This window comes from Gekko japonicus, unplaced genomic scaffold, assembly GCF_001447785.1.
Source record: "Gekko japonicus isolate JY-2015 unplaced genomic scaffold, Gekko_japonicus_V1.1 scaffold536, whole genome shotgun sequence".
Taxonomy (NCBI): domain Eukaryota; kingdom Metazoa; phylum Chordata; class Lepidosauria; order Squamata; family Gekkonidae; genus Gekko; species Gekko japonicus.
This window is the reverse complement of record NW_015176467.1, coordinates 712,980-723,995: the sequence shown is the minus strand read 5'-3', so window position 1 is coordinate 723,995 and position 11,016 is coordinate 712,980. Positions and strand designations below refer to the sequence as shown.

The window sequence follows — 11,016 nt, the reverse complement described above, 5'->3', positions numbered from 1 at the left end:
CCCTCGCGTCAGGGGAGATGGGGTGGTGGTTGAAACAACACATTACCGCTTCTGCAGGTCATCATCCCGGCATCCAGCAACACAGGCTCGTTATAGTGTGTAAAGGCAAGTGCGGCCCCGCTATGGGTAGGGGACCCGGGGTGCTCGATTTGCGGGTTTGGGCACTGTCGGCCATCCCCGTCTTGTAAATGGATGCGGCTATTGGTCGTTAAAATGGCCGCCGCCACCGACGTGGGCTCATTGATGGCGCGCATAGTAGTTTTGGCGCGCTTAGCCTCGGTGCCGTCTTCCTGATCCGTCCTGGGCGATGCGTTTCTCTTTTTGGAGCCGAGGCCGCTATGCGAATGCCCATCGGTTTCACTTTCAGGAGCCGAAAGAAAGCCGTCGTTCTCTCCCTTGTGTGCCATAACAGGCTCCAGAGCTGAGGGCCTCCTTTTATGAGGGCTATTAGTAATTTATTGCCCAGCGGAAGGCAGGGAGGGTAGAGAGGAGGAGAGGGTTTTTTTGTTTTAGTTTTTTGTTGTTGTTTTTTGTTTAGAGGAGAGACAAAGTAGGAATGAAAAGGTAGAAATGAAAGAAGGAACTTTGAAGTGGAGAAGGTAGTAATTTGGTAGAAGATGTTAGCAGAGCTAACCCTAAGCTGCTCTCCCTACTGAGGCAGGAAAAGAACTGAGCTAGGGTGACTCCCTCCAAAGGAAACAGGAAGAAGTTTCAACTTAGTCCTGCCTCCCTAGAGAAGGATGGGAATCACCCACAAGATGTCCTCCGCCTCAAGGGAGAAAGACAGCAATTTACCTTTAAATGTGTTCTCAAAGCCTCCCCCCAGCTGGCTTGAAGAAAGCATTTGTCTCTTTAAATCCTTTCTCCAAGCCAAACCAGCCGGCATGGGGGCATGGGGGGGGGAGTTGGAGGACCCATTTAAAGCTGCTTTCTTTCCACCTCCACCTCCCATCTATTTGCTCTCTTTCTTTCCAACTTTCTTGGCTCTCTTTCTTTCTTTCCATCTTTCTTTGTCTCTCTACCTTCCTTCCTCTTTCTCTCTTCCTTCCCCCTCCCTCTCTCCATTTGCTGTCTTTGTTTCTCTCTTCTTTCTTTCCACCTCTTTCATACCTTCTTTCCACCTCTCTCTCTCTTAGATGAGTAAATATCATTAGTAAACAAATATCATTGGACAAATAAATTTCATTATCAATATCTGTTTTTACTCCTTTTGTTTTCATTTTTGGCAGTCTCATTTTATGTTAATAAAAAGCAAATGTGCATATTATTCAATTAAAAGTGTGTGATATTTGTTCATGTCTTGCGGCTCTCAAACATCTGACGTTTATTCTATGTGGCTCTTACATTAAGCAAGTTTGGCCATCCCTGGTCTAAGATCTGCCTTGTGCCTCCACTGATACCACCTGAATCTGGTGCCCTTATTAGGTTGGAAGAGCAGTACTACTGTGGTAGCTATATCACTAAGCTTTTCTTGGTGAGTTTGCAAGCCAGGCACTTTTTCAACTATCCACGAACTCTGTTTCAAGTTAGTTTCATCTTGGACAGTTAGTTGTACCACTTACAGAAAAAGGTAGATTAAGTGCTTTTTAATAGAGGCTAAAAGTTGAGATTGGTCTTCTTATCTTGCTTTACCAGATGTATTTCACACGAACCTACAGATTAGCTTATTCAGCACTTATGTTGCTTATCTCTTATTTAGTTATGAACCAATCAGTTATCTAGATACCACATGATTATGTTAGCTAATCAGCACTTATGTTGTTTATTTCATATGTAGTTACAAACCAATCAGTTATTTAGATAATATCACATAATTATGTTAGACAAGATTTAGAGGTAAGTTAAGAAAAACAGGTTGCTTACCTGTAACTGATGATCTTCGTTTGGTCATCTGTGCAGTACCACACATGGGTTGGACGCCTGCGCATGACCTCGACCAGAGAAACTTCTAGAGCTTTGCCTCAGAAAGCTTTTGGTGGGCTCTCTTCCTGCCCTGGGGAGCAAGCACGTACTGCACATGCCTTCGACCGCTACCAGTATATCCCATCAAGCCAAAGAAAGGTTAACAGGAGATGCCAGCAGTGGGGAAGGTTCGGTGGGATTGTGGAACTGCACAGATGACCACTCAAAGATCATCAGTTACAGGAAAGCAACCTGTTTATCTTCGTCATGGTCTCTGTGCAGTCCCACACATGGGTGATTACCAGAGCTGAACTAGTTGGAGGAGAGAGCTGGCAGCTGCAAAAGACACAAAGAATACTAGTTAAGACACAGCATCATCAGTGAGAAAAAAAGGGTCCTGCCTGGGGACACAGCAAGGTCAAGCAAAGAGAGATCGCAGCACCAACTGGCCGAATGCAGCATCCCGTCGAGCTTGGATGTGTAGTCTGTAGTGGGTCACGAAGGTCGATGCCGAGGACCACGTAGCAGCCGCACAGACGTCCTCCAACAGAACACCAGCCAGGAAAGCGGTGGATGTCGATACCACCAGTGTAGAACGGGCAGTGACACAAATAGGGATGGGTTGACGTGCAAGCTCAAAGCAAAGGACTATGGTGGAAGTCACCCATTTAGACTAGCGTTGAAAGGAAATCGGCTCCCTGACATGAGGGGAGCCATAGGCAAGGAACAGCCAAGGAGATTTACGTATAGGCTGAGTCCTATGTAAATAAAAAGAGAGCACTCTGCGCACATCGAGGCAGTGGAGGGCTCTCTGAGGTGCATCAGCCAGATTCAGAAAGAAAGAAGGTAAGACAGACGACTGGGACAGGTGAAAAGCAGAAACGACTTTAAGCAGGAAAGAAGGATCTGGTCTAAGGACAACCTTCTCCTTATGAAAAATGGTATAGGGGGGATCAGCCCGAAAGGCAGCTAGTTCCCCTACTCTGCGTGCCATCGTAATCGCTATAAGGAAGGCCGTCTTCCAGGAGAGCAACCTGAGATCGACCATAGCCACGGGCGCGAACGGCTTGGGCATAAGTTGAGTGAGAACGAGTGACAGAATTCACAAAGGCACCAAGGGCTTCCTAGGGGGACAGAGCCAGAGGAGACCTTTAAGGAATGACTTTGTAAGACAGTGGGAAAAGACTGTGGATCCCTGTATCAAGGGATGGTAGGCAGAGATGGCTGCTAAATGGACCTTTAAAGACGAGTATGCAAGGCAATTATTTTTTAAAGAGACGACGCAGGAAAAAATCTCATGGAGAGACAACTGGACGGGATCGAAGGAGTGATCAGAGGCATACGACTGGAACCTCTTCCACTTCAAACGGTAAGTGGTACGGGTAGAGGGTTTCCTGGAATTCAGGAGGACTTCAGACACTTCAGGCGGGAAGTCTAGTGCAGGTCTCTTCTAGTCAGTTAATCGGAAGAAACCCAGATCGGGGTGGAGATCCTTCCTCAAACCCGGATCGGGGTGGAGGATCCTTCCTCAAGCCCGAGAGAGGAGATCGGGGATGACAGGCAGCGGCCAGAATGTCCGGTGGGAGAGACGAAGGAGGTGCAGAAACCAGACTTGGCGCAGCCACCATGGAGTGACAAGGATGTACGACGTGGCATCGGCCACAATCTTCTGAACGACCCGGGAGATCAAGGGGAACAGAGGGAAGAAGTAGAATAGGGTTCCCTTCCAGGTGTGGAGAAAGGCATCTCCCAGCGACTGAGCAGATGGCGGACCGTGGCTGAAAAAGAGGCGACACTGGGCATTGTCTGCAGTTGCAAAGCCGTTGATGACAAGGCGACCGAACTCAAGAAAGACAGGTTTCAGGTATCGAAGATGGATGGACCATTCGTTGTCTGACGAGCGGGAGAGGCTCAACTGATTGGCATACATGTTTTGAATGCCCAGAATATGTCTTGCGGAAAGCGTGATGGAATGGTGGATGAACCAGCGCCAGAGATCGATAGCTGACTGGCAAAGACGAAGGGAGGCAGTCCCGCCCTGCTTGTTTATGTAGTAAATGGTGGTGGTGTTGTCAGAGGCAATCCGAACGACTCTGCCTCGAAGCCCTGGGAAGAAAAAATGGAAAGTGAGATGAACCACACACAGCTCCAGGACATTGATATGAATGGTGGCCTCGCAAAGAGACCAGGTCCTCTGGTCCGAAAGGATTCCACACTGGGCTCCCCAACCCCAGAGGGATGCGTCGGTGGAAATCAACACTTGCAGAGGAGGATACCGAAAGGGCATGCTGGAGAGCAGGTGCTCAGGATGAGACCACCAGGTGAGGGAGTCGATGACAAAGGGTGGGATTGACAGGATTTTGTGCCACGGACTGCAGAGAGGGTCGAAGGCATGAAGAAGCCACAGTTGGAGGGGACACATCCTCAACCTGGCATGACGGACGATGAAGACAGTAGACGCAAAGTGCCCCAGGAGCCTCATGATGGACCAAGTGGACTGCCGGGGAGAGGTCTGGAACTGCGAGACCAAGGCGAGTATGTCAGAGGTCAAGTTCAGGAGAAACACGGTCTCCAGGTTGGTATTGAGACAGGTATCCAAAAAATTAAGGACCTGGACAGGTCAGAGAGACGACTGGGGTAGGTTTACACAAAGCCTGAGGGCACGAAGGAGAGACAGGGTCATTTGGACATCTAGGAGGAGCTGGTCTTACGTGACGGCGACGAGAAGCCAGTCATCGATATAGGGATACAGGACAATCCCACGACGATGGAGGTCTGCAGCCACCAAAGCCATCACCTTGGTAAAAACCCTTGGGGCAGTGCAGAGTCCGAATGGAAGAACTCGGTATTGGTAGTGTGCGTTGCCGACAGCAAAATGCAGGAACTTTCGATGTTGGGGACGGATAGTAACATGAAAATACGCGTTCAGGAGATCGACAGAGATGAGCCATGCAGCCTTGAGAATAAGTGGAAGAATAGATTGTAGGGTGACCATTTGGAACTTGTCACATCAAATGTATCAATTCAGATCCTGAAGATCCATAATGGCCCTGAAAATGCCATCCGTCTTTAGTACAAGGGTTCACTGCGCCTCCGGGACGCCCTTGGTCAGAAGTGCAGAAATTTCAAAATGGAGGAGAGGATCCCGGGGGGGGGGGGGATGACAAAATGAGGTAAGTCGGGAGACGAAACAAACTCTATGGCGTACCTGACCCATAGGATGGTGAGGACCCAGGAATCGGTGGAAATTTCTTCCCACGTTGGCAGAAAAGGGAAGAGTCGGGTCCGGACCGGAGGGGTGTACGACGGAGGAGACAGCAGGCAATCGAAGCAGTCAAACAGACTGCTTGGGCTGCTTGGGTTTTTTAGGGGCCTGTTGGCGCCCCCTATTCAGGTAACGGGAGTCATAGGGCCTCTTTCTCCATTGGGAGGTGGGGGCGGGAGATGGCTGGTGCCTGGCATAATATGGTTTCCAGGAACGGTATCAATGTCGAGGTTGAGACACCCAGATTCCGGGCCTGCTTCTGACTATCATGCACAGCCTTCAAGGCCTCATCAGTGGTAGAGTGGAAGAGACGTTCGCCATCGAACGGGAGGTCCTGAATCCGAAATTTCACATTGGATTCTAAAGAGGTACCTCTTTGCCAAGAGTGGCGATGGAGAGCAACAGAGGAGACAAGGACCTTTGAGGAGCAAGTGAGCGCATGGCGGGCTGAATTAATCTGCTGTTTCAAAATCGTACAAATTTCCGATACAGCCCCCGACAATGTGGGACCTCTGGAACTAACTCCAAGATGGAACGAGCTGCATTAGCCACATTAAAGGCATAAGCCAACAGATATGACAGGTAGGTCTCAATACGAAGATTCACAGAGGTGAAGGAATACATCTTCTTCGCAATAAATTCGACCTTGTGACCCTCACGGTCAGGAGGCGCAGAGTGGCGGGCAGATTGCTTCGATTTCAAAGAAGAGTGTACCACCATAGAATTCGGTGGAGGCTGCCTAAAGAGAAACTTCCCCGAGTTCTCTTGAACCTTATAAAGAGCTTTGTATCATCTGGAGCCCGGGGGAATCGAAGCGGGATGGACCCAGGACTCTTTAAGGGCAGAAAGGTGGACTGGCAGCAGAGGCAGGGCCGTAGAAGGCGGGAGGTCAGCCTGAACAAGCTTGTGAACAACATCGGTCACAGCCGGGGATTCAGTGGAACCCTGGACCTGAAGCGCAAAGGCCATCCTGGTTACGAGTTCCAAATACGCTTTCGGGCCCTCAGTGGGGGAACTAGAACCTGAGCCCTGAGGCTCATCATCAATGTGCAGAACATCGAGTTCTAGGTCTCCCGAATCCGAGCTGTCGAAGATCGACATGGGAAAGGATGATTTCAGCGGTTCAGTGAGATCAGCCGGCATAGGGTCATCAACAGGGGGATGAAGCCCAGGTTCTAAGGGAGAACTCTTTGGGGCATCCCTAGGTCTCGAGAGCTCAAGAGGGTGGTGAGGAGCCCCAGAGCGGGTCGAAGTCACGGACCTAGAACGTCTGGCGTGATCCGAAACACGTCGATGCTCAGTACGTTCAAAGTGATGAAGCCGATCATAGTGGTGCCACTGAGGAGTAGGAGACCTCGGATAGTAATAAGGATAATAATCAGGCTGATCTCGTTCATCAGGAGACCAGTATTGGTCATCGGAAGGCAATCCCAAGGGGGAAGGCGACAGACGACGAATGAGACGCTTTCGATCATACCGAGATCGGCGGCCGACAGAATGCTCCCTGCCCTCCAAATCATGGATCGGGGTACAGGAGTGTGGAGACAGAGATCGAGAGTCCCGGTGATACTACAAGTCGGGAGGCGATCTTGTAGACTGACACAGCGGAATAAGGCCAGACGCTGAAGAGAGCGTAGGCGGTGGTGTCGGAGGCTGCAAAGTGGACTTTTTTTTGTTTTTTTAAAGATTTATTTATGATTTTTACATTACAAAGAGAAAAACAAAGTTGCAGTATATAAATCAAATTTTGGACTTTACATTAAACATTATTTCTAAACCATTTGTTTACTTTGTACCATCTTTTTTTGGAAAGCTTTTTCATCTTTTCTTAAAAGTATATTCAATTTATCCATTTCTGCCACATCACACATTTTTATGATCAACTCTTCTCTAGTAGGTAAGCTATCGGTTTTCCAACATTTAGCAACAAGTATTCTAGATGCAGCAATGGTATATGATAAAATACATACATCATCACGTCTGAACCCATCTGGTATTATATTAAGCAAGTAAATTTCTGGTAACAATTGTAGCTCTATGTCCATAATCTCTGTTATTAACTGGTTAACATCTTTCCAAAATTTATGGAACTTCTCACACTGCCACCACATATGGAAAAAAGTGCCTATACTATTCTTACATCTCCAACAGTTTCTTGATATGACTTTATAACATTTGGCCATTTTGTCAGGCGACCAGTGCCACCTGTAAAACATTTTGAGTATATTTTCTTTATATGATGTAGATCTTAATAGTTTGACAGGTACACTAAGGAAGAGAGCAAAATCACTGGTAGGATGAGGAGAGAGGGTAATTTTGTTCCCTACCCACTCCCCACGGCAGTCCTGACCTGTATGGCTATTCATGCAAGGCCCACAACCCCAGGAATCAACCCAGGGCTGGAAAGGAATGTGGGGAGCGAGATCGCAATCCTCACACTCATAGATCACTAATTTTTTCATTCATGCAGGTCACGTCTGTCAGTAGAGCAGAACATTTCTAACTCTCTTCCCTCGATCTCCCCCAAATGCTGTTCCTGGGGAACAGGAGACCCTCAGGAATAGCATGAGAGGCAAACCATGGATCTGTGGCAAGAAGAGAAAATTGGGAGAAATTACCCAACCCTTCCATCAGTGGTGGTTTCAAAAAGTCTGGTTCTGTTATCTGGTTAAACTCTTGTTTAACAGAACTGGCCTGTTTAAGAGATGTAGGCAGAAAACACCTTGCTGTTTTAAAAGTAGGCAACCTATCTCATTTTTTCTTTATATTGAACCAGTGGCATAGCTATTGATTTTTTTATCTGCTTATCTCAGATGTAATTAATGTTATACTATTGTTGAAAGGGTGTTGTATGATTTATTTAAAACAAAATAAAAATCAAATTGAAAGGAAAACTTAGTCTGGATCCAATCCCATGGTTTTGTGATTAGGCATACCACCTCACATTTGCACATTCCTTTCCCTTCCCTTCCACAGCTTCACATAACCATAGTTTATCATGCCTCTGAATCTGGCAAATTACAGTTAGTAGTACTCATAGTTTCCCTCCAAGTGAGGGACTGAAATGCACTTCAGAGTCATGTTTTCAATCCCTTCTTTGCAGACAAAGTATAGTTAGCAATAACTAAAATTTACCTGATTTGGATGTCACATAAACATCATTTATCTCAAACCATGGAAGCATGGTGTGATAGACGAAGAGGAGCACACAAGTCCACTCTGTGTCACCTAAGCTAAGTTTAAGTCCTTAAACTCAGTTAAAATAATGTCACAACAGCCCAGAGAGCAAGGAAACACAGAACCACATAAGTGTGAAGTGGTACAACAAAATCAACTCTGTGCTTAAAGAGGCTTATTTAACGACAACATAAAAATATACCCCTCAAAACCTACATGCACCATGAAACATTTTCCCATCTAATAATAAGTCTACAGTCCATTTTAAAAATTCAGTTTCAAACTGATGGAAACAATTACTATTTTACAAAGAATCGAACATTATATTACCTTTGGCTTTTTGTTCAGCAGCCTGAAAGATAAAAAACAAAAAGTGATCAGTGTCAAGATTTCTTTTTTAATGAGGACAATCATTAAAAGAAATCTGCAGCCCTGACAATCAACCACATCTTCCATATAAATTATGGTGGTGCTGGTATTGTAAAATACGCTGGACCCTGCAGGCAGTCGCAAGAAGGTACTGGTGGTCATGGACCATCTCTTACATCCAAACAGTAGATTTAGGAGGGGAGCCATGTTGGTCTGAAGCAATAGAACAAAATCTGAGTCCAATGGAACCTTTAAGACCAACAAAGTTTGATTCTGGGAATAAGCTTTCGTGTGTGCATGCACACAAAAGCTTATACCCAGACTCAAACTTTGTTGGTCAAAGGTGACACTGGACTCAAACTTTGATCCAAAGAGTAGGTTCCTCCCCCCAACACATACAATGGTAAAATAATGGAAATACCACACTATTCAGAAAAAAATCTGAACAGGACATGTGATCAGAGCACTGTTCATGAGTGAATCTCTTCATTATTTGCAGCGGAAGATATTTAAAGATGTACATGCTACCTCTTTTATGCTGGCTAACACATTTTACTAATTCATGAATGGAAATACCAGCTATTAGGAGCTTTTTTGTTTTTCTATTTATCCTCAGAAGTCAAGTATTGCTTCGGTTTGCCAGGTACAGGTATTTAGGGAGTTCCTAAAACTCAGGATTTCATAGAAAGGAGAATTCTTTCAGGTGCTACTGCTCCTATCATATCAGAACTTGAAAGAATCTGGGCATAGCAGTAGCAGACAAAATTTTCCCATCCATGCCACCTTTTGAGATTCAGAAACTATCTCTAGATATAGTTCAGCAATCCAATAAAAACAGCAAGAAAACAATCATTCTTTTTTTAGAAAAAAGCAAGAGTCCAGTAGCACCTTAAAGACTAACAAAATTTCGGCAGCGTATGAGCTTCTGTGAGTAACTGCTCACTTCTTCAGATATGAAAAGAAATGAGCAGTAACTCACAAAAGCTCATATCCTGCCACAAATTTTGTTACTCTTTAAGGTGCTACTGAACTCTTGTTCTTTTCTACTGCTACAGACAGATTAATATGGCTACCCATCTTAATTCATTTTTTGTAACTGGAAAGAGTTGTCTAGAATTAGATTACAGTTGGATCCACTGATGTGTCAAACAGATGTGCACAATTAGAGATTCCTGCGCTTTCATACAAAAATAATAATTTCCTGCCAACAAAGTATAGCCGTTAAGAATAGAATTATGTAAGTCTATGCAAACACATCTGAGTTGGTATAATAATCAACTATGAGCTTTATGGAAAGGAAACATACACATTTTAATATAAAATTCATAGCAGCTTTTCTTCATTACTGGAATAGCCCAGTTTGCTCTAAGCTCATGAGAGCTTGGGAGCTGAGCAAGGATGACCAAGGTCAGTACTTGGATGGGAGACCACCAAGGAAGACTGGGGTTGCTATGTGGAGAAAGACAATGGGAAACTACCTCTACTCATCTCATGCCTGGAATGACCTGTGGAAGGGGTCGCCATGAGTCAGTTGCAACTCAATGGCATGTTCTTCTTTCTTGGCTGAAAAGGAAGCTCAGCTAATGTAATTTAAATTTACTAGCTGTGCATAAAATATTAAGGAACATTCCCAGCATCATGTGTTTTTAGGCCTTTCTTGTACTGCCCAACTATTACCCTAGTTACCCTAGGCCAGGGGTGTCAAACTTTGAATCATAGAATCGTAGAGTTGGAAGGGGCCATACCAACCACCTAGTCCAACCCCCTGCCCAAAGCAGGACCAGCCTAAAGCATCTCTGACAAATATTCATCCAGCCGCTTCTTGAAATCTTCCAGTGAATGGGAGAATACCACCTCCCTAGGCAGCTGATTCCACCTTTGAACCACTCTGACCGTGAAAAAGGTTTTCCTAATATCCAGCCGATACCTTTCTGCATGTCATTTAAACCCGTTGCTTTGGGTCCTATCCTTTGCTGCCAGCTGGAACAGCTCCTTTCCCTCCTCCAAATGACAGCCTTTCAAATATTTAAAGAAAGCAATCATGTCCCCCTCAATCTCCTCTTCTCCAAACTAAACATTCCCAAGGCCCTTAGCCTTTCCTTGTAGGGCTCAGTCTCCAGACCCTGATCATCCTCGTTGCTCTCTTCTGCACCCTCTTGATTTTGCCCACATCCTTTTTGAAGCAGTCCGCCCATGGCTTTAATCAGGCCCATAGCTCTTTTCTTCCCCCCTCCTCCCCCTCCTGTCCTCACCCTTTGAAGCTTGAGGCTGCCAAAGTTCCCGGCTCCCTTCATCTGGTCTTT

The 11,016-nt window shown here is 45.8% G+C and overlaps 1 protein-coding gene across 3 annotated transcripts in view; it reads right to left on the bottom strand.

Annotated features, from left to right (window-relative positions):
* The window catches only part of TNRC6C (trinucleotide repeat containing 6C), a 285,172-nt gene that overhangs the window by 235,478 nt on the left and 38,678 nt on the right, over positions 1-11,016 (bottom strand). For all 3 annotated transcript variants that reach the window (XM_015427099.1, XM_015427101.1, XM_015427100.1), the window contains exon 3: positions 8,675-8,696. In XM_015427099.1, coding sequence (XP_015282585.1) covers positions 8,675-8,696 — 22 coding nt within the window. The remainder of the gene's footprint in view (positions 1-8,674; positions 8,697-11,016) is intronic.